This window comes from Chrysoperla carnea, chromosome 2, assembly GCF_905475395.1.
Source record: "Chrysoperla carnea chromosome 2, inChrCarn1.1, whole genome shotgun sequence".
NCBI lineage: Eukaryota > Metazoa > Arthropoda > Insecta > Neuroptera > Chrysopidae > Chrysoperla > Chrysoperla carnea.
In genome coordinates, this window is record NC_058338.1 from 37,409,997 (window position 1) to 37,434,412 (window position 24,416).

Consider the following 24,416-nt stretch of genomic DNA (forward strand, 5'->3'; position numbering starts at 1 on the left):
TGTAGTCTAAATACGTATTTATAATACAAAAAATTGATCTAGGCCGTTTGAATTTGAAATTGTATTTCAAATACCTAGAGTTCTCAGTAATTTTATCTTTGATAATTTCATATTTAACTAGTCATAGTTAGTTCATTTTTGTTCAATCCGTGTTCCATCAGGATAATTTAAAAACGAAATGGGACGTGGAGCTTTTTTATAGCATGTTCAGGATAAGAGATAGGATAAAAATTTAAATGGAAAAAATGTTTCTTATGAACTAATAAACAACTTATGTTTGAAACTTTTTGTCGTAAACATCATTATTGTTTAATCCATAAGGGAGAATATTAGAAAAAAATTTAGTTTTAATTTTCTCCAAAAATATAAAACGTAAGAGGTTCAAAATTTTTAGATAGTTTTGAATAGAGAGGTGATTATTGATTAAGATAAGTTCATAACAAAGAAATTGATTCCTATAAATAAAATAAAAAATTGTCTTAGAAAATACTATTTTTCGAGAAATAGAAACATTTTCGTTTTTTATAAATATTTATATTCCTAATTGTTACTATCACACCCAATCATTGTCACTAGGTATACATAAAATCAAATATATAATCTCATAGATAAAACTAATACAAAACAATGTGAATGTGAAACAGATTCTAGTGGAAAGTTTATTTATCTCTCATTTAACTTACCTAATAACTTTATAATAGCAACAATGTAGTTTACCTTAAGAGGTCTTTGTCAAGATTTATTGTATATGACTTCTTTTATCATTTATAATATTTGTAAATTAGATTAATCAATATTATTTAATTAGTCATTTTTTTTATTTAAAAGAATAAAAACTTACTTTGAATATTTTTATTAAATGAAATTTAATTCAACAAATTAAAACTATTAAAATCAGCCTTTTGTTCTATCTCTAACGGTTTAAAGGACCCAGTTGACCTATGTTGCCTATTTATAAACTCGACCTCACTTTTTATATCCTGAGCACGCTGTAAAAATTTAAGCTTGATATCATTTTTCGTTTTTGAGTTATCGTGTTGACAGACAGACGGGCAGACAACCGAAAATGGACTAATGGACTAACTTGGGACTAAATACATGGTATAATAAATTATAATTTGTATGTGTATAATAAAATCATAAATACATACAAGATGATATAAAAACACTATCTGATAAAATTAACTGATTAATAATAATATAATGATACTTATCTATACCATAGGTTCTCAAACTTATTTCGCCTACCGCACACTTCGAGAATCAATTATTTTTCAGCTCTCCCAAAGCGTGTTATATCTGTCTTAGCCTTACAGCCCCCCCTTCTGTAGGCCTCTAGCGCCCAAAAGAAAACGTTTTCGCTCACTTTGAGAAATACTACTCTCTACAATAAGCTTAGACTAGTCAGCGAACTGGTTCTTGGAACGAAAACACAATGTGTGTTGCTTGAATTACGGTTCGGACTGTGGTTCTTAACTGAATGATATACTTTAGATAGTGCAAGTCTTGGGGCCCATCTCATATTTAAAGTAATATTTGTCAGAAATTGTAAAATGCTGGTATTTATTTGCAATTAGATAAAGGTTCAAAAAATTTTTTTCTTCTTATTCTTATATTTATTATTATAAAAATAGGAAGAGTGAAATTAATAAATATTCGTTTCATTTTAATTTATTTTATTTTCGTATGTTAAACATTAAATACAATAGAAGTTGGTATTACATTTAAAGTGTGATCTCTTTTTTTTTGTTCGTCATAAAAATTAGCTTGTAGTCGTGTAATTTGTAAAGAGTTTTCCATTTAAAATGATAGAAATTTTTATGAAATAAGTTGTATATGAGATAGGTATCAAAAAATTGTTTTTTTTATTTAAAAAAGTATTTTATGCCAATTTATGTAATGTATTATACCAGTCGAGTGTAATTCAGAATTGCGATTGGAGACACTTATGGCAACGTACACATTTGTTTGTCCATTTACTGAATTTTTTGTTTTAAAATTTCTTAACAAACAATACAAAGTCAGCGCCCCCAAAATTATAACGCGTTGCGCAATGTCATACACAAATTGTTTAATTTTAGTTTAAAGTCTATCATTTTAAATGAAAACCCTTTATTTTGAACGAAGATATATTAGGTTTCTTCGTCATTTTCAGTTGGTTCACTGTTAGATTTGTAAAAAAAATTTATTAGAGAATCATAATCATACTTATCCAATACCGCAATAAGTTTTGGTATTTCGTTTTGTATATTAACTCCTTTAAATTTAAATTTATCAACATATAAATCTGTAATTAAACCTGAAACAATTAAAAATAATGTGAGTACACATTCCGCTTACAACCAATTGTATTAAAAGAATTTAAGAAGTTTAATTTTTGTTTTAGTTTTAGGGAGGAGGGGGTCCAAATTTTTCTTCATCATGTTTGGTCACCAAGTCAATAAAAAAAGAAATTCTTTTTTCGAGCAAGAGAACATGAATCGGTTTTGTCGAGAACTTTGGCTTCCGCAGTTCCATGTCGTATTTATCGCAGATTTCGCTCACGGTTTTGAAAATTTTTCATATCCCCTCCCCAGCGTTTCCTTTTATTTCAATCAAAATATGTTTCGCTGCATCAGTCAGTTTGATAGCTTCGTCATGATTCTGGTTTTCTGTTTGAAGTACTCGGCTCAAAGACCCCAACCCCCACCTCCCCGTACGCACGGGCCTGTCAACAGATATCGAAAGAAATATTGAATTCTAACAACCATCGTATGGTTTCATTAAATTTAAATATAAAGAATAAATTATGAATGACAGATGGAAAATTTAAATTGAAAATATATTATTTATTAGAAGTTTTTCTATTCGAATAAATTCGACAGAAATTGAATGTATTAAATAAGCTGACGACATATTAGTGTTGATCAAGAAAATGATTCACCTTGTAAATATACGGCGTTGAAGTCAAATTTATGAACATAAATAATGTACTTACCATATAAACGATCTAAGTATTTTGGCTGTCGTTCTAATTTTGAAATTAATTCTTTCTCATTTTGTAATATTTCTTGATAATATTTTGATAATTGCATTACATGTTCAGGATCGTTAATGTCAAGTTCTTTTAATGCCCTTAGCAACGTAACTTTTTTCGAAAGTTCCACTTGTTCTTCTAATTTTGGATGTAATAATTTAATTGTATGTTTAATACTTTCTTCATTTAATTCTTAAAAGTTTATAAAATTATTAGCTAGGTATAAATATTAAATTGGTTTCATATAAAAAAGTGGGCAAAACAAAAAAGACAGTTTCATGCAAACAAGTATGTATTGATATTTACAAATCAAAATAGCCGATCAAATCAATTAAACCCAAATCCTCCCACCTACCCCACGGTAGAAGGTAGTAAAATCATCTACTAATTTCTATTAAAAGAAATTGTTTTTGGGAAAAAATGATACTACGGAAAAACATCAGGGAAATATAACGCCCAAATTGTAAAGAAACACAAGTTTATACTTATTTTGGACAATACTGTTTCCGACCTTGTACGAATACTCTGTAATATATAATATTTATAAAGTATTAAAATACTTGCCATAGTTTATTGAGAGTTGAACTTTTCGTTTGGTTCCTTCTTTTGAAATAAAATCCTTTATTATGGACATTGTAGAAATATTATCTGTTTCAAATTGTGCTTCTCCCTTTCTATAAAATTTAACACAATGATTTGATTAAATAAAAATTTCCTTTCGAAAACCAAACTTTTCGAATTCAATCTTTGGTTTTCGAAATAACAAAGTTTTCCTGTACTAAGGTTATATGGTCACTGTCGTCATTTGTATTAAATATGTTTAAGCTTAAACAAAAAGTGACCAAATTGCATTTATGAATAATAATTTTTTGTGTTAAATGATGACTTTAAAGAAAGTTGGTTATTCGACCGGTAATCTGAAAGAAAAAAATAACTTGCCAATATAGGAATTTTTAATTTTCAATTTTTACGTAAAACTACGTTATTTATAATCTTCGACAGTTGAGCAATCTACAACAGAAATGTAAGTTTTTAAAATTATTATCTTGTTTGTTGTTGATGAAAAATAGGCATTTTAAAAGAGATGAAACTCCTGTCGATCATATTAAATATAAAATATCCAACTTTTAATAAAATAGATTGCTCTAGTGACCATATAACCGTACGAAATATCTATAAACTACCTACTTGACCTGGTTAATGGGGATAGATAGAAAGTTACGCTATGTAGAAGCAGGAGGAAGTCAGAGTCGAGCTAGGTCGTTCTTCATTTGTTTTAATGGGAACAATTAAAACAGTCAGAATATGCGACAGGTTCTCTGTATGATATGTGTACAAGTCTGGGTTCAAATCGCAAAGTATTTAAAATTGTTTCGTTAATAGAGTATACATTCTCTTCAGAAATCAAGTGATTTTCCCAACGATACACATAAAAATAAGTCAAGTATGAAATTCGAAACCTTAAGGAATGGGAGGTGTGTGTGTGTACTGGGGCTCTCACGCAGGCCATAATTACACTCGAGTTGACAAAAGAATTTATGGAAATTTATTGTAATATTTTTATTCCTTTTATATTTTAGGTACTCTGTAAAATCAGAAAACAACACATAATGTCTACTGAATTTTATAGAAATAACATTACATTCCATTTAATGAACAGTTTCATGGCAAAAGCTGTTCGACCGCGAACGGAAAAGGTCAAAGTGGAACCACATTGTTTATAGATACTTCCTTAGCAAAAGTGATTAAATAAAATTAATTTACTTATAAGTGCAATGAACAATTGTATTAACAAAAGTTGATTCAAATGTAAGTGTTGGTGAATCTTCTACAGAAGGTTTCTCGGGTACTTCGGGAAAACAGTTTGATATCCAAGAATGAACTTCAGCCATACTAAACCCACCTTGAATTTTTAACACATTATAGGGTCTAAAAAAAATTAATTATTATTATCTAGACATAAATTTTAGCAGAATATAAAAAATCACCTGTTTGGATCAAAATTATGAATCCGCATGTGTAAAGATAGTGGTCTAATTCTATATTGCCGTACTTGACAACATTTAGGCTGTACAAGTGGTGTTACATAAACTTGTAACGTACCAGCTTGTCCTTCAATTGTTCGAATTTGAATTTCTAAACGATTTGTGTTCGCTTGACAGCGATATGTTACTAGTAAATAATTTCCATCCTAAAATATTAAAAATATTCGGTATAAAGAATGCCATATTATGCGCAAAAACGGTTTATTCCAAACCACTTTAATTGTGTCGTACTTTTGGACTGCAAATACTATTACTTATAACGGCTGAATTTTTTTCTACATCCAATAAATCTAAGGGAACGTCACATTGTAACAATATGTTATCAATGGCTGTTTGTACTTCCAAGGTTAATAAATAAGATGCGTCTTCTTTTCGTAAAATCATCTGTAACATATGAAATTCTGTGATATCTGTAAATTTTACAAGAGAATTTACAAACATGCAAGTTTTTTTATGAATCGCGGCTATTTAGTGTTTCGCATATTAAAGGGTGTTCCGATAAGAACACCGGTTATGAATTGTTCGCCATTAGCAGTGTCATAATTCCATATAAAAAAAGAATTAGCCGTTCGTTAGCAGTGATAAATACTAAACATACGTTAAGTATTCTACAGTAAAGTTTTAGAGAAAATATCAATATTCCAAAGATGTCATGTTATTGTTTTGAGTAATTTACAATACGTATATTTGCTGTAATTCACAATTTTATTAGGAGCTAGAGATTGATTACAATAAATGATGGGTTACATCAACACTTAAGAAAAAAAATTGCAAAAAGATATTTACAGAATCTTTGATCGCCAATACTGGTATAGCAGATAATCCTTCAGATATTGCTTGCGTAGACATCTGATATCGTTCTCTTTCTTTATTTAATTGCTGTTCTAATTCTTCTATTTCAAGTCTGAAAATGTATTAATTATAGCTATTATAATTAAATTTATTCCTTACAAGGAAATTTAATTAGAATAAATAAATATTAATAATGATAGTGTCGTCAACCTCCTTACTTCACATACAAATTATTTTTCTGTAAAACATTATTATTCAAATATTTTACAAATATCAATTCAAAAAAAAAATCTTTTCGTTTGGAATTTAAATGAAAAACAGCTCGTTAGCAGCAGAGCTTCATGACTAAGGTTATATTTCCCCTTCATAATTTTGTCGCATAGAAAAGTGGAAACAAGAGTTGGGATATGTTGATACGCCCAAAAGGCATATCCTTGACACTAACATTTATCTTACATACCAGCTTTCAACTCATTTGTTTGGAGGGTTTTGTGAATAAAAAGAGAGAAGGGAAGTTGGAAAATAGATACTCTTTTGGTTCATATCCAGAGTGCTAATTCGGAATGCCGAAGTTTTCATCGAGGACTGACATTTAGGCAGCTGAAATTTGGAAAAATTTCAGCTGCCGCGTTTTCTTTTTTAAGGCCAAAATAAACATTAGAAAAATGGTTACAATGATCTAGGAAGGATATATATCATAATATTAAGTTCATTATAGATTATGGACAAATATTAGTCCAAAAATAATTTACCTTAATTTGGTAATTTTATTTTGTGTTTCTTGCGAATAAACGTATCCCTGAGTTGTACTATCACCAGCATTTTTATCAACTAATTCAGTAGTTAAGCCAAATATACGTCCTATATACGTACAAACAACTATTTCATTGTAACCTTCATGACCAATCATTCCACCTTGTATTGCAGTCACATTTTCATTACATGCCTGAATCAATACAAACATTATTACTTATAGTATAGGTACGTTTTATTTTTTAATTTCTTAATTTTAAACGAGTTTTTTCATAGAATTAAGAAGTAATTGCTCGATTGATTCACACACACGCACATCAAGCTTTCTTCATTATACTAAAGAAACGCACGTACGCATTGTTATACATACATTACATATTGAAGCATTTCGATTCTTATATGATTATCATTAAAAATTTGTTAAAAGCAAGAGTTATTTTCAGTCTATGGTTGGTAAATTTGTCTCAATATTCCAGAGCATCAGTTCTTCAGGACCAGGTTCTCTCCACAGCAAATTATATATTATTCATTTTTGTCAGTAAATCTCTGTTACTTTTCGCAGCGCAGCTTCCTCTGAATACTTCTTTGATTTTTCTTACGATTTAATCGTCACGCTGTTCTGCTACTATCAATCCTGGCCACAAGTTTCGAGCTATGACACAAATATCGCGATTTTGTCTCACCTTCCTGTTTTATCAATATTACTTCCTCGATAATATTATTTAATGAATGCTATTGATAAATATTTTTAATCACTCACTTAGTGAGAGCACTCACTTAGTGCTCTTACCCTGGTGGAAATAATATTTGAAAAAAGAATAAGTCTTAATAAGTCTTAGGAAACTCTGAAAAAGTCTTAAAAACTTTAAAAAAGTATTAAAAACTCTGAATAGCTCTGAATTAGACTAGTCCGAAAACGTTGAGAAATTCAAAGTTATTAAGACTTTTTCAGAATTTCTTATTCTTTCTTCAAATATTTTTTCCACCAGGGTAGTCTATCCGTTAAGATTTTTGTTCGCATTTTTTGTAATTGAAAACCAATGTAGACACACTACCGCTACTCATTCACGGTTGACCCCGTTGGAAATTCATCGCTGCCGGATCTGAGCTGTTCGAGTAAGCCCCTGTATGGTTTGTTATTATTCTGGTGGTTTGTTAACTACATACTACAGTCGTGGCCAGCCTCTCTCATTACACATAAGTATATATGCGTTTATCGGGCAAATATCTTCTTGAAATGCAAAAAACGGTCTGGTTATTATGTAACAACACGTAAAGGACTCTTATTATACAAGGAAAATTCGCAAGAATTGAATACCCGGTATTAAATATCAAAATTAATATATTTGAGGTTTGATACTTACATAGGTGTAAATTAACGATGCATCGATTTCAAAGTCATCGATATTTAATGAATACACTTCAATAGTACCATCTTGTCGTGCTAGTAATAATTCTGATATGCCATCTCCTATTATGTCAAAACTTTCAATACATGCTATTGGACTAGCAGGTTCTTTACTTGTTAATATCCATTTATTATTTATTTGTGTTCTAAAATATTCAAATTTGTTTACAAAATCATTTTAAGAAATCCCATTATTAGATGTAAAGAGGAACGTAATTGTGGAGACAGTTGTGGAAAGTGTATAAAGGTGGGCATTCTGGAAATATTATCTGCCTTTTAGGGGCTTCTATACGCAAAATTGTAGAGATTATTATAGAAAACTAGCTTGCCTCCCAGCATGCTGAACACTTAGGCCTCGCCATTAGGTCAGCCATTTTAGGAACTCATGGAGTTCCAAATGATTTAACGAGTAATGGCTTCTTGTGGAGTTACCTGTTCTTCATGTATCATAGTGGGTGTTACATAATATCATCTGGTTAACGATGTAACCTACCTGCCAATTTGTAATACTCCGATGTGTCCATTTAATGTACCATATAGAACATTATTTTTTGATGAATTATTATAAATATGCAAAACTGTTGGCGAACTATCTATTTCGATGCTATGAATCACTCTAGAATGTTCTAAAACTCTCAGCATACGACCTTCACATGCCAACACAGATGTTAATCGATTTGACTGAAATTTAAGTAACATGTATTAGATAGGATTTAAACTAGTCCAACTGAAAATACCAGAATAATAAATATATCTCAATTATTTATTTTTAATATTTCTATCAACCTTCATTCAATCTTATTTAGAAATAATAGCCAAGCCGCGAATAAAGATACTCAACAAGAATCGAATCCTGTTCCCTAGCTTTGGTAGATACAGCCTTACGATTAAGTCAAGAATGGGAGAAAATAATATAATTTTTAATTTGAGTTTGGTTTAGTAAAATTTAACTTTAGATTGAGTAGATTAGAATTGAATGCGTCAAGTTATTGTCAATTGATCCAAAAGAAGATAACAATAAGAATTTGTAATAGATAAATATAGTGTTTCTGAACTGAATTGAAGTAGAAAGTGGAATAATACACGAGAAAAAAGAATTCTTATGGATAGTGAAGAAGACATGCTCGTACCTTAGATACTGTCGTAGAGTGACAATATCAAAAATAAAAAAGTCGAATGAACCTTCCAAAGAATGCTTTTTGCCGTAAGGTTTGACTAAAGACAGTTACTTCATGAGGTATCTTGACTATGAGCTTATCTTGATAATCGAATAAGGATTGGAACTAATGGTGTATTTGTACAATCATAGCAGAAGGTATACGATAGAAAGCTAAAATGTAGAATTCGTTCAACTTTCGATAAGCACAGGGTATACGCTAATTTGCTAGGTCAAACAACAGGGTATACGTCATATACTCCACTTCCCCATAGACCATTGATTTGAACATATTCTATGTGGAGAATGAATTTTAGTATAGCTTTTCATTTGGTAATGTAAAAGGGAACCCAGGTATGGAGTCTCAGAGGATAGATGGATAATGATGATCTCAATTATATAGCACTGTAGAGCGCCAAAAAAATTAAAAAAAAAAATTATTTAAATTAAATTTGCAAATAAAATATACTTAATGTGTTTACTTTATCAGGCGAAACTGCAACAATATCCAAAATTTTATCACCACATAAATAAGAACCTATGTCTTTACAATCACGATAGTGATTATAAACATGATTTCCACAAACGAAAAGATCACTACCGATAACATACCTAAAATATTCATGAAATTAGTGTTAATTATAATAGCTGTTAATATTACTTTGATTATCATTCTAAAAGCTGTTTTACAAAGTGGCTATTCATAAACTACATAGTCCAATTTAGCTATTAGTCCCATTTCCCAAAAAACAACAGAAGATTTTCCAATCCATTGCCTTTTTAATGGGGTTTTTTTTTTTCATAAAATCACTCAAAAAATAAAAAAATATTTTTCTTTTTTGCCTTGATGTAGAGCACCAGGAGAAAGTAGGAAAAGATAGTCTAATTACAGTGTAATAAGACTATCTTTTTAAACAGTATGTATATATTATACACATATCTAAAAAAACTCGATTTCGATAGTGTGTGTAGGAATATTAATATAGTTACTTAATAATTAATAGATTAATATACTTAATTAGTTTTAACATATTTATGGTTAATTATAGTTAAGTAGCTACATTCAAATTCCTGACCAAATTAGCAAATCGACTGTTTTTTTGAATGTTACTTAAAATTTAAAATTACACTAATATACTTACATGCATGTGATATTTTCCGTTAAATTTGTATTAAAGCTAAGAAACAATTTCCCCTTTTTATTATAACCACGAATCTCATTGCCGCAAGCAACAAAAATTTTATCAGGTGGAGTACCAATAGCACCTGCTAATTTCATTACGGTAATACTTGGACCTGGTAATGTTTTAAAATGAATTTGAACAGTTCCTTTTTTAAGAGAAAATAATTGTAAAACTCCATCTTGATCAGCAACAGCAACCTTAATAAAATCGAAAATATAAATAGTTATTTTTCAACTGAGAAATTTTGGGAAGTATACTATTCTAATGGTTTACGATAATTGTTTAATAAGCTAGCTAAAAGTTTGTGATCATGTTTCCAGTTTTTTAGGGCAATGAAAATGTTTTGCATTTGAATGCTTTCAGAGAAGAAGAATTCGCATTGGCCGGAAAATAGTTTCGGTTCAATTTGTTTTCATATTAGCGTTCGGCAAATGTTTCAGAATAAAAAAACACAGTTTGAAGGTTTGAAGAATATGTTTGAAGTATTTCTCTTGATAAACTTTTGACCCTTATCCAGTGAATAAAAAATATAACACGGATGAATATGATCTATTTACTTGATTTATGATGATGACTTGATCTATATACTAGTTTTGTAGTAATATCAATTCAAAATAAACAAACCTTTTGTTGTTGTATAATACCCGTATTTAAGGGTAAGACTTTCATACACTGTGTTGATGTTAGTCCCACTAACATGTACTCCTTACGGTGCAATTCTAATTGCATTTTAACAGTTTTTCAGTGCTTTAAAATGATTAAATTTGTTTTTGTGGTATCATATTTAAACTATGAAATTTAAATCGATTTAGTTGCTATTGGTTACTATATAGTCAACAATTTATAATATGCTGGCTTCGTGTATCAACCAACCAACGGATTGTGTTTTAACTATAAACGTGGACAAGTGACTCTTTTTGTACAGCTTACGAACCTATATAGGGTGGTGTAAAAACAATTGATTCGATACCGTTTTTTTAAAAGAGGGTACCTATACTTAAAAAAAAGCTGTTTATTTTAAAGGGAAAAATTAGAAAGAAGTTTAGAAAGAATTTATAGCATTATTGATTAATTTTTGATGAAAATAATTCCAATGTGTGTTCCTGTACACACGGGGGTTAAGGGTCACTACTTACAACTCCCCCCCCCCCCCATTGAAAATCTCATAAATTTGAACTAACAATATAGTCATGTAAATTGCAGCCATTTATGGAACGTATTTTTAATGACAAGTTAGATGTTCAAGCTGTTTGACTGTTATTGATTTTTGATCCCGAAATTGTTGATGATATTCGTCTCTTTTTATGTAAAAAAAAACACGCATTGGAATTATTGCAAACGAAAATGCGAGGAAATGCTGGAAAAGAGTTCAGAAAAATTTTCAATTTTCAATTATCTTATTTTGCATGTCTCTTTCCCGATAAAAAGAAAAATTTTGATGAAGACTCTTTCGCTCAACTTTTTGAATCAAATTTTGAAAACGCATTGCCGGACATGACGTCGAAAATTCACACGAAGCATTCGATATCTGCAATGAAGGTGTGTTTCCAAATCTACCGCGAACGAACGCTCCTTTCCAACCTTGGGTTGTCTCAAAACACACCTTAGATTGATAATGTCTGAAGATAGGCTAAACGGTTTAGTCTTGCTCAATATACATCACGATGTAGAAGTTGATGCGCAGACCGTCACCAAATTAGAAACGAATAATATTCATTATTTATAAGAATGATGATGAAGTCGAAATACGTATTTATATAATATAAAATTGATCTTGAAAATTGGGGAAAAATCGAAATTTAATTCTTTTTTCTCTTCTTTCTAAGCAACAATATAGTTTGGCATTCGATTTGATTCTTAGTGATCTCATTAACTTTTTAATAATCTTATTAAATTAATGAAAAACTTTAATGCAAATAAAATCTTTAATTATAAAAAATAAAATTACATATTCCTATACGTATTTAAAATAACATAAATAGCACAAGCACAGTGTGATCGAAATGGTATTTTTGGACCTTTTGAAGGCTTTTACAAAACAAAATAAAAATTCAGTCAATTAATCAAGCAGAATCATTTTCCCACTCAAATTAAAATTATCAGTAAATTTTCTGATATTTCCAGTTCGATCGATAGATACCCTGATATCCATTCATCATTTTAATCTTCAATTGACTAGTAAACCTGAGAAAGACTCTTGCACTTCTTCTAAGGACTCTTCACAACCTTTTTTTTTTTTAAATTTTTTTTTATTAATTAATGATTTATTATTTTCGCAATAGTCAATTAAATCTGACCAATTTTCATCATACTGTAAAACATTTGGATTTCCAACCACAATTAGTAATGACTTAGCTCTTGTCAATGAAACATTAAATCGCTAAAAAATAAAAAGAAAAAACAATTTTTAAATAAGTTACAAGCCAAAATTAAATTCTTTGAGACAAGTAAATAATTCAAAACGGTCATACTTTTAACGAAATTATGACTAAATGTCAATTTTATTCGAATTTCGTTATATTATAGTAATTGATAGTAATAAATTAACACTGATTTTCTTTAAAAGATTATTTCATAAAAGGATTTTTAAGCACTTTGATAATTGTATTCCCTTTATCACTATATGGTCTGAACGCTATCATTGTGTTACATCCTGTATAATTTCGCTTTTTCAAAATAAACTCTTTCTTCACTTGCTGCTAGTAAATTCGCCAATATAATTATGTTTACTAGCTAACAAGCAAACAGTTATTTAAACTTTTCTTTCTACTTAGAATTTAGTTTACTAGTGGAGGGAAAAATAGCCATCTAGTAATAATTATAACATGTAAGAATGGAATTGAGTTTATTCTATCAAAAATAATGTCAAATGATTACAATTATTAGCACAATGCATGCATTAGTAGTTATATATAAATTATCATTTATCAATATCATTGCCCAATAGACCTTTTTCACATTTTTTGTCCTTCTTTTTAAATGAAAGTAAATGTCTTGATAAATAGGTTAATTTTTCCCCCGATTTTTTTGGAGCCATATGACCGAAAAAACAGACAATGAAAATCATTAAAATTCAAATTGGCGAAAACGATCCGGAAACACGTGAAGTTACACGAATGTCGTTGTGGCGTCATTTAAAGTTGATAATAATGATATATTAATACGACTGTTGACACTGTTTTATTGTCATTGCTTGTCGGATTGACATCACAGATCACGTGTGCGGTGGAGTAAAAAAAAAAAAAATCGTTTTAAATTATTTCAAATATTGTGACTTTTTACAATTTTTTTCATAGTGTATTTATTGTTAAAAGTGCGTCATTTTCGAGTTACAGGCTCTATACCTATATTTTCATGAAAAATTAACAAAAAGCATTTATGTTTTTCATGAAAAAGGTCTATTACGGCCATTAAGCGATAGCTCAGTATATTGAAATTATTGTGTTTACGAAAAAATTTTTCTACAAAAGTAACATTTTTTATTTTCGAATTGATCGAATTTCGATTATTTGACAAGACTAGTTTAGTTATCTTACCTTAGGGTTTGTTAAGAAACCTAAAATACTTCTTTTATTTTGTACATTGACATCCTCTCGTGATCGAACAGTTGACATAATAATTACTTCCTTCTCTTCACCTTGAAATTGTTCAACAGAACCAATTACAATATTATGGTAGCCTTTTTTTCGACACCAGTCTTGTAATTTTTTAATTTGTTTTTTGTATGGTGCCAATATACCAATGTCATTTTGCGTAATCACCCTATCCATTTCTGGATTCAATTTATTACCAACTATTTTTTTTAAATAGGTCATAATTATATCTATTTCTGATGAATTGAAATAACTGAAAAAATGAACCCTTGCAATTAAAAAACACATATAGGTAACAAAAAAATAAACGGATAAAATCATTCCAAAATTAATTTCTAATAATACAAATGTGTGTATCAAGCAATACTTTAATAGTATTGCAATGAACTTTACCAGAAAAGCGGGTTTGTTCAGAGGCACAAATAAATCATGTTTAACTAATTTTTGTATTTTATTCCATTAATAATTAATTTTTTTTAATTGAATGGCTAATAAATGAATTCGTACTAGTAGGAATAATGTGAAGTTTTTTCTCAATATGCCTACTATAAGATATTGAATTACTAGGAATTTTCATCTAATTTCATTCTCAATAGCAATTGCTTCCTAATTTTCTTCTTACTATTTCTACGTGTAGGAATTATGGAAATAACCCTGAAAAATGTTATTTCGAGAAAACTTAACTCGAGTTGGGAGTGTAAATAGTTAGTTCGAGTCATAAGTGACTCGAACACTCGAGTGGCGTAATAATCTTACTCGAGTGATTCGAGACACAAAATCCTACTCGATCGCACCACTATAAGAAACGTGTCTAAAAAATGATTAATCAAATCGCTTTTTTTATTGGTTGGTTATTGAATACTAGAAGTAGGTGTTAAAGCTATATTACGTATTATTAAGCATTTCATGTAACATAATTTTTTTTTGTTTTTTATAAATAATTATTTTTATAGTTCACAATAATTAAATCATTTTATTAGTTTATTCATGAAAAAATAAGAAAAAGTAATTAAAAAAAAATTATTCATTAAGAATTCGACATAGAATGTGATAGGCCGTATATCCTGAGATATACGTTTGATGTTTTTCGTACTTTAGCCAATAAGTATACAAAATTTTGCACACAAAAAATTGTGTACCACTTTATAAGGCTTTGTTGTTCGGTGGTAAAAAAATAACCGATATAACTTTACAAAAATTTAAAACCTTGAAAACTTCTTTCATATATTATTAATACTAGGAAGAAAGTTACTTTATTCACATTTTTCATTCTAAAGACATGGTCAACTGAACCCCGTTAAAAGTACGATTAATGCACATAGTATATTGAATTTTGTCAGATTTTTGAATGACATGGTTGAAAAGTATAAGAAATAACAAAAATTTCACAAATTTGAGGGGTTTATTTCTTGCTTACACGTAAGAAGAAAAGTGGCTGATTTAATATTGATTCAACGATACCAATTTCATACCAACTAACTATAAAAAGGTTTAAAGGTGATATATATATATATATATATATATATATATATTTTTTTTTTTTTAAACAAATTTTATGAGTATTTAGCACTTTGCTACCTTTTCTACTATATTATTCACTGAATCCTTAAAATGTAGTTATTTTGGATTTATTTCCTTGAATATTACGTTTTAGATTTACTATATTGAATAATAAATTTACCTTGGTGAATTTGACTCTCTTTCTTCGTTTCCATAACAGGCATGAAATAAAAGAGGAAAATCTTTGTTCGGTAATTCTTTCCAACCAACTGCTAAACAAGAATTTTCTTTACTAGCATATGGTATTAATTCATTTTCATAAAATTTTATATTAGACAAATATAATAAAGCTGGATGTGATCGAAAATTATTTACTAATTTTGTTAACACCCGATTATCATATTTATGTGTGATTGAATCTCGTTCATATAATTCGATTTTAGTCATAAACCTTTCAAGAATTGATATTCCTAAAAAAATGTTAATTACGTAAAAAATAGCATTTAACATAAAAATAAAATTATAAATTAATTTACCAAAACCATAAGTTTTAGCGATTGGCGAAAATATGACTGGTCCCAATTGCATTGGATCACCTGCTAAAATAATATGACCATGAATTTTTCGAGGTTTTTGTCTTGAAGTTAATAATCCAGCTATTGGAACCAAAGCTTCAGTTTCTGTTGCATGTCCACACTCGTCAATAAATACATGGGTAAAATGTTTTAATGGGAATGAAGCAGAAACCAATCTAAAATTAAATAAATAATAAAGTAATTTTTTATACAAATTTTTGCATTAAATACTTACCTAGCTGCTGTTAATAAAGTTACAATAATAATACGAAATTCAGATAAGACTTTTTTGCTAGGATACACAAATTCTTGAAATTTTTCATTATAATTAGCATACTGTTTTATATTTGGCGATAAACTATTCCAATCTTGCGATGAAGCAAGTAAGCGTATAATTTCTTTTTTCGAATCAATATGTTCGATGAGTCGTTCAGTTATAACATTGGCAGCTGAATTACTAGGAGCACAAACTAGTACATGACTATCAGGTTTTAGTTTCCAAATCTAAAAATGAATGATCTCATAATTTATCATAAAACTTTATATATTTATACAAATAAAAACCTGTTTAATGGCTTCAACCAAGGTCATTGTTTTTCCTGTTCCAGGAGGACCAAACAATAAAAAGGGAGCTGGATATGATGTACCTCTTACAATGTTATTTACAGCTTCCGCTTGTTCTTTATTACTTGCAATTTGGGGGTTAAAATATTCTAATCTGAAAATAATGCATTTCAGAATAAAGAAATCAACCCTTTTAAAAATCGATTAAAATTTTTCAATAATTAATTTCTTACTTTGGTAATGGGTCTGTATGGCCCAACATTTCAACCTTAGGAAACAAGAATTGTTTCACATCATGACTTTGTATTAACTCAACAGCCCTATGTTCTTTTCGTGCTGAACCACGGCTAATTAAAAATTGCACAGTAAATTTGGTGGTCTCTGGCGGGTATTGTTTATCAAAACTAAAATAAAAATATATTCTTAGTATGTATATTTTCTTTTTGGTATCAAGTTTGATTATTCTTATAATCTATGTGTAGTTTCTACATATTTGTAATAGTATAATTATCACATACCTTTTTTCAAAACCTACATAAATTGAATTTAAGCGCACTTCATGGATAACCCCTACAAATTGTAAAAACTCTTTCAAATTAAGTTCTGGTCTTGCAAGTATTTTATCTCCACGCAAAACCGATGGTCGCTGTTCTGATAAATTTTCTACCTATAAATGTTTTTATTTTTAATTGTTTGAAAAGTATAAATTTTTTTTGTTTCCATTACAATCGATTGATTTATATATTAATTAGTTATACGATTGCTATCAATGGAGATAACCCTTCAGGAAAACATTATTCAAGGGAAAGCTTTAAATAACAAATGTGAATGGTTTAGAAGAGGGTTGTTATTGATGTTCTGTATTTTAGATTGACCGTTTGAGTCGTCCAATAGTAAACGCGTGTGGGTAACTGTTAAGAGGTAAAAATATACTTCAAATTAGAATTTTTTTCCCTGTTAAATTTTTTTTTTTTCATTTTTTCGAAAATTGGCAAAAACTTCCTCCTGCTATTACCATTATCAGAAATTGAATGCAAATATGCTTCAATAGAATTACAAATTCTTCAGTAAAAAAGTCTAATTGATTTCATATTCAAATGATTTGGAAATCGATAATTCAATTTCCGATTCATTTTAATAAGAAATTAATCTGCCTTTACTAGGGTAAAATTTTCTATTCAATTTCTGTTAAATCTATTTGATTTTGAAAAAATAAAAGTTCTAATAAAAGTTTATTGGGAATAATTTTCTTATTTAATGTGTACCCTATTTCTTATCAGCTATGAACGTTTAAACGTTTCTGAACATTTAAATGTAGGATTCCTATGTTGCGGCGTCTTGACGCCTTCTATGCTGCGGCTGACGCGCACTCTGTCATTACATATTTTTGATGTGTATGATATGTTGTGTATGCAAAAAGTTGCCTAACAGAACACAAGATGATGAAATAATCACCAAATTTTTTAGGTGTCGACTCTAGACATAATTGGTAGAGAATGCAAGTTTAGTCAGTCCGATTCCACCTTAATGTGTATTGATTATAATTGTTTTGACGTATTACTGGAATGCTAATATACTAAAACATAATCATCTTACCATTAACTCGTATAAAGGCCTATCTGGTACTTTACGAAATACCTGACCAGTTCTGTTGTACATAGATATTTCTTTTGTTTCTTGGTATTCTTCAATATGTAACAATAAATCTAGTATGTGTTCATATTTACTTTGTGTTAAACAATCTTCTGGATTTGATAAACCGGGTGGTGGTTTAAGTAGTCTTCTAAATAAATTAAAAAAAAAAAAAAATTTTAAATATGTGTACTCACTGATATGATTTTATTATAATGAATAAAAAAACAAATTCTATTTTTATAGAAGTAGAGGTCATAAATAGCAAACGAATAAAATGGCATCTATTCTGGATTCGTCATACCAACCGATGTTACACTATTAGAGAAATTAAAAAAATTATGAATATCAAAATTAAAAGTTTAAATAATAATATTCCAAGCTATTTAGCCGTTAATTTATATTTTTAACTTATTTATGAATACTTCATTTCGATAGAACGCAAAATATCGATTCTGACTGATTTTTCAGTCAGAAAGCACAAACTTTTCAATTGCGTTTTTTTCTGAATCCAGTAAAAATTAAAAAATTAAGGTAAAGATTTTTTTGAAAAAAAATTTACTCTTTCCAAATTTTTGGCAATTTATATATCTTTTTACTTTGGAAATTTTCGAATATAGTTTGCAATCAAATTTTTTCAAAAGCACAAAAGATCCAACATGAGACTCCTACTAGAGGGTGTTTAATCATTATTTCTAAGGCTAGTGCTGAAATTGATCATTAATCTTCGTATTGGAGTAAATTCTTTATTTAAAGAAATCCAAACAATGGTTCAGTAAAGCGCACAATGAAGTTGGTAGCATAGCTAATAAAATGAAAATTACTCTTAAATGAATAATAGAAAGCTCGATACAATAACTTACCGAATTTTTTTAATTTGCTTTCTTACTGGTGGCGTCGTAGCTTTCGTTTCGTCTAATCTAATATTAAGAGCTTCTGTTAATCCTGCTGGAAGTGGATAATCTTTTACTCGCATTATAGATTCTAACTCTGCTTGTACCCTATAAATATTTAAAATTATTAAAATAAAAAATATACGTTTGTTGCAATTAACTTACATTTCTGGCTCTGGTGCATCGTGAATGATTGGTTGGTCAATTTCTGTTAAATAAGCTTCTACTGCAGGTATATACGCAGCTGTTGGAACTATATCATCAGAAAATGGAGATTGGACTCGAAACACCTGTTATGCCGTACAGTCACAGATAAGAATCAGAAAATGTCTAGAATATTAATAGGCAGTATAAAATAAAATCTTACCATATCTTTTAATGCCATTGCGTCAGGATTTTCTTGTTCAATGTTTCGTTTTAATAATAATAATATTGGAAATAATAACAACGATTTTTTGTTGCAAGTAACAGTTATTTGAATTTTGATTTTTTGTTTGCTCTGAATAAATGAAGGTATTTGTTCCTCGATACAAATATTTTTATTTGGTACTAATTCAAGTAAATGAAAATAAATTGTTATGTCTGTTTGGTTTGTTATATTTAATGTAAACATTTCTTTTTTCTTATTAACCACCAGTTCTTCTTTAATACTGTCAGACTTACATTCAATTTTGATGAAAACATACGGTGCATTAAAATATTTTCTGAAATAAAAAAATTTATTAATCTGTTAATGAAAAATTAATTAATTAACAAAAACGGTTGCACTTGGAGCATATAACTGAGCTGAGCTTAAAAGGCGGCTTATATGTTACTAGTCAAACTTGTTGCACATGAGCTCTAGTGTAAGGCCCTTCAGATGGCTATTGGATTATTAAACACCCTATTTAACCGTTAGTGAATCTGTTTGTAAGTTTATTTACATATAATGTTGACATCATGATTAATAGCTATGATGAGGTTTAAAAGGTGGCACTGTGGTTAGGTTGTAAGGCAGAACTTAAGTTGTTAGCACTTTATTTGGTAGCCTGTTTAAAAGAAAGAGTGAAAATGTATATTCAAGCTAAATTCATAATGATATAAATTAACTACAGTGCTACAAATCAAACTCATCGCAACATCTGAAAGAGCAGAACATTGTCTGTCGGACCACCAATAAACAAAAAAGTTCATATGAATATATGGATATAAAAATTTTCATTTTCGGGATACAAGTTTCAAAACAAAAATACGATAATGGTGAAAAAATTGTTTGGTTAAACACATGGTCAAAGATTTTTCATTTTTGGAAAAATCAATCATAAAGTTTTGGAAAAAATCCGAAAACTTTATATTCGTATATCTCCGAATAGAAATGTCGATCAAAATACAAAAGAAACATTCTAAGCTGGGCGACAAGTTTTGAGGATTCATTATTTTCAAGAGAGAATTTTTTGTATAATTCATAAGTGAAAACTTGATTTCTGGCAATAAGCATGTTATATTTTGACTGGAAAAAATTTGTTATGGGCTTATGAAATTCGTAAAATCGCTCTGTATTCGTAAATCGCCCTCTAATCAATTTTATTACCCTCTTGGAGTTTGAATAATATGCAGTTTATTATTATGTATGATCCGTACAATTAACTCTTTTAGTTCTAGTCTTTACTTGCTGATCAATTGATTAGCTCAGCAAGCTAACTTTAGAAAATATTTGAATTTGCTTTGGAATGGATGATGAATCGATTTTCATACTAGAACATTTTCATTCGGTTCCTAAAATTAGTTCTACTCCAAAGCAAAATATATACAGATTTACTAGCTTAAAATAAAATACTTACCTATCAGTTCTAAATATCTCACGAAAAAAATGTTCTGTATCTTGCTGATGTGCCTGTGCATTTTCAATATTTTGATCACATAAAGAACAATAAGCTCCTTCAACAGAATCTATATAGTTTTTTAAAGAAACATTTGTAACAAATGTTTTTAACAGGAGTGTTTTTTTTAACGGAATTAAATTATTATCATTCGAAATATTATTGGCTTTGGATGCTAGATTCTTGGAGCGCGTCTCTTTTTCATTTTCTAGTTGTTTATTTGTTTTAAAGTAATATATGCTGTTTTTTTGATCAAAAACTACACCTGGTATGGATTGTAGTAAGCCGTGCGACAAGTTTTTCTGATTAGGATTTTGATCAAAATACATTTTTATGACTGTGCTAGTATCAAGTTTGAAAAATCTTCGTTCTTTCAAATACTGAACAAATTTTTTTAAAACTGAAAAAGAAAGTTATTAATCAGTAATTTGTTTTGTTTTTTCCACTTATTTATATTTAAAAAACTTTCTTTTATATAGTAAAAATCGGTTTTAGTGGTATATTTCATATTATTCAGGCATTATTAAACATTTTATATTCATATTTGAACATAGAAAAGGGAAAAAAATTGAACTATTTTTAAATACTGAAAACTTCTGTTTGTATCATTCATCAATTATGTACAAGGAAAGAAGTTTCGTCTTTTTCTATCTTACATATATATTGTTCATGTAAGTTAAGTAGGTATTTAAAAATTTTCCGAAACTTATTTTTCTAAAAAAATAGACCCGCAAACAGAATACATGCTTGTAGATAATGTGTTATCATAGTAAGTATTCACTGATATGTTTCGATTGTGTACTTAGCGTTTGTTATTAATGCTGATGAATTTTTTGATTGATTTTATAGGTACCCTGATTAGAAATTGGGCAAGCAATAAAAAATAAAAAGTAGATTTAAAAAAAAAAACTAATTTGAGTAGCATTTTGTGGCATAAATCATTTAAATGTAACTTTTATAGTTTTATTAAAACAGAGTAATTACTACACATAATATTATGTATGTGTATAGTACTAGACTGTATAAAATAATTCAAAAATCCCGCTATTTTTTACTATAGCAATCAATAAAAAACTTTTTTTCATTAACTTCGCCGGTTAAAAAAATTATTACATATTTTTTTTAATGTTTGAATAAATAATCTATATTTAATAAAGCGTAAAAATAATTCAAACATATTATCAATAGATAAATCTTTTCTTAACAAACGACGAGGTTATGAATAACTTATTTATCTATGTTTAATGAATCAAATGTCATCTAAACTTCAAACGAAATAAACATTATTTTATCGAACTATTTTAAACTTTAATATATACAAAATTATAGAAAATAGTTAATTTATTTCATTAGTAAGTTGTTTTAAAACTAGATATTTCATTGTCTTTTAACGTACAGTGCCTGAATAAATTTTGTATTGTATATATTAAAAATACTTAAATAGTTGCATACCTTTTAATTCTTTTTTATCGGAATTCATTTTGTATTTTATGAATTAACCAATATTTAAATAACTAGATTTGAACGTTTAAATCAACCAATACACACAGGAATATTTCTATATAGATACTATACTGATGACTATTTGCAAAGCATTTTTATATAATTATTAGAAAACTATCAGGGAAATCCCAATTGATTAGGAATAATCCAATGTCGCCACATTAAAAATATTTAACCGAAGACTATATGCTATCGGAAAACTATTGTATATTATATATTTTCTAGCGGTTATTTTTCGTTTTGATAAAGAAAAAATCAAACAAAATTTATATAACTGCCAATCGTTGTCAATTTTTAATACTAATAACGCTCTGACTCATTGCAAATTTTCAACTATATTTTCAAAAAAAAACACAAGCAGTTGGTATCGCCGATGTTTAGAAGTAATTAGACATGCGTAGTATGTTAAATGTATTGTAACTTTCAGCACTTTTAAAGGAGAAATAAAAAATTTACTTACGTGTTCAATTAATAATATATTAATTTTATAATAAATTGATTTAATACAGAAAATGGATTGATTTTATACAGGAGTTTCTGAAAATAAACATGCTAATAGAATACATTAAGTAATGGAAGGAATTTTCCCACGCACGGGAAATAATCGATTGAATAATGCAAAGTACTTTAATTTAAAACTACATCTCAAAAATTTTGAATCGAAAAAGTAAAGGAGACCCCAGACTTATGAGAAAAATGATTTTTCTCAAAAATTTCAAAAATTGTGCATTCTGATAGTTTTTAACGAGTAGATTCTGATAGTTCTTAACGTCGAGTAGATCATTCCCATGGGAACACAGTCCTAGGAATACAGCTTTTAGGATATGGATTATTAAAGTTCAAATATTAATTAAAACGTGCTTCCAAAATTTTTGATCTTGCGTAAAATTCACCCGTTGTGAAAATTCAGAGGAAGATATTTATTCTAGTTTTAAAGACTTATCCAAAAATATCAAATATTTTATTACCTTACCTATACTTATAATTGAATTTTGAGATATCCCTCTCCCATACCTTAAAAACCTGTGTTCTTAGGACTTTGTGCTTAATTAAGTGAGTGACTCCATAGTTTCAGAAATTTGAGTAAAATCTTTTTACATATAAAAAGTGGAGGACTTTTTATTTTTTGGTCATTTCTGATTGAAACCCATGCAATATTCTGAAACGTAACGAATGGAAATGAATTGATACAAGTATAATATTAGTTTGATATTCGATCCGCTTAAATTCAATCCATAATATTAAATCCAAATGAATGTAAATATTATCGAAATATAATTTATTCTTTAGATTAGAGGCTATCTACAATTATAATGTCCCAGTTAAAAAATTTACAAAAACCAACATTAAGCAAAAACAAAAATTAAAATGAAGTTGGGATGAACTCCGAACTTTCTTTTTCTTGAGATCCCTTTTCTCCATATTACACTTCGACACGCTCATATCATTTATTTAATCATACTTATTGCAATATACCACTAGTTCGATTTACATCTATCTAGGCATATAACTATCGCAAGTATGACAGAGTACATGCGTTAAGCAATGCATCTACGTAAGAGGTATTATAAATGTTATATGAAATTGCAGAAGTGATTTGAATCGTGGCTTCGATGTGTTTTAAGCTATACGACAGTTCTTCTGTCGTGTGCCTGCAGAGAGTGGGGTCAACGCATCTATATAAAACCTCTTACTTAGATGCATTGCTTAACACACGTATTCTGACATACTCGTGATATTTATATGCCTAGATGTAAATCGGACTAGTGGTATATTTATTTTGAATGTATCAGAACAAATGGTTAATAATCTAGAGGGTGACAAAATAAAACGAAACAGAATAATTTTGGTTTAATGAGCATATGACCAGAAACAGGAATTAGAAACTATGCATACCGTGTTGAATTTCTGTCGAAAAAATTTTTTGAACAAAAATTGTTAAA

At 28.7% G+C, this 24,416-nt stretch overlaps 2 protein-coding genes across 2 annotated transcripts; both read right to left on the bottom strand.

Annotated features, from left to right (window-relative positions):
• Positions 1–1,781: 1,781 nt before the first annotated feature.
• On the bottom strand, positions 1,782–11,116 carry LOC123293266 (Bardet-Biedl syndrome 7 protein homolog). The gene is made up of 13 exons (XM_044874028.1): positions 10,979–11,116; positions 10,313–10,551; positions 9,653–9,782; positions 8,508–8,695; positions 7,971–8,160; positions 6,606–6,799; positions 5,848–5,965; positions 5,293–5,445; positions 5,005–5,207; positions 4,781–4,945; positions 3,581–3,690; positions 2,978–3,208; positions 1,782–2,299 (listed from the first exon to the last, which is right to left on the bottom strand). Exons 1-13 carry the CDS (start codon positions 11,081–11,083, stop codon positions 2,133–2,135), a joined length of 2,193 nt encoding a protein of 730 aa, XP_044729963.1. The 5' UTR covers positions 11,084–11,116; the 3' UTR covers positions 1,782–2,132.
• A 1,224-nt stretch (positions 11,117–12,340) lies between these two features.
• LOC123291473 (putative helicase mov-10-B.2) lies at positions 12,341–22,539 on the bottom strand. The gene is made up of 14 exons (XM_044871775.1): positions 22,423–22,539; positions 20,932–21,370; positions 19,479–19,815; positions 19,277–19,401; positions 19,082–19,219; positions 18,183–18,369; positions 17,105–17,253; positions 16,820–16,990; positions 16,587–16,740; positions 16,258–16,526; positions 15,984–16,198; positions 15,629–15,917; positions 13,891–14,200; positions 12,341–12,734 (listed from the first exon to the last, which is right to left on the bottom strand). Exons 1-14 carry the CDS (start codon positions 22,448–22,450, stop codon positions 12,522–12,524), a joined length of 3,024 nt encoding a protein of 1,007 aa, XP_044727710.1. The 5' UTR covers positions 22,451–22,539; the 3' UTR covers positions 12,341–12,521.
• Positions 22,540–24,416: the final 1,877 nt, after the last annotated feature.

Coding starts and splice junctions, on each gene's coding strand:
- LOC123291473 (XM_044871775.1), bottom strand. CDS start 22,450: ATGAATTCCGATAAAAAAGAATTAAAAG. Junction 19,402..19,478: donor CAATGGCATTAAAAGATATG/GTAAGATTTTAT, acceptor ACGGCATAACAG/GTGTTTCGAGTCCAATCTCC. Junction 17,254..18,182: donor GGCCTTTATACGAGTTAATG/GTAAGATGATTA, acceptor AAACATTTATAG/GTAGAAAATTTATCAGAACA.
- LOC123293266 (XM_044874028.1), bottom strand. CDS start 11,083: ATGCAATTAGAATTGCACCGTAAGGAGTACATGTTAGTGGGACTAACA. Junction 6,800..7,970: donor CATCGTTAATTTACACCTAT/GTAAGTATCAAA, acceptor GTATTGATTCAG/GCATGTAATGAAAATGTGAC. Junction 5,446..5,847: donor TATTGGCGATCAAAGATTCT/GTAAATATCTTT, acceptor CATATGTTACAG/ATGATTTTACGAAAAGAAGA.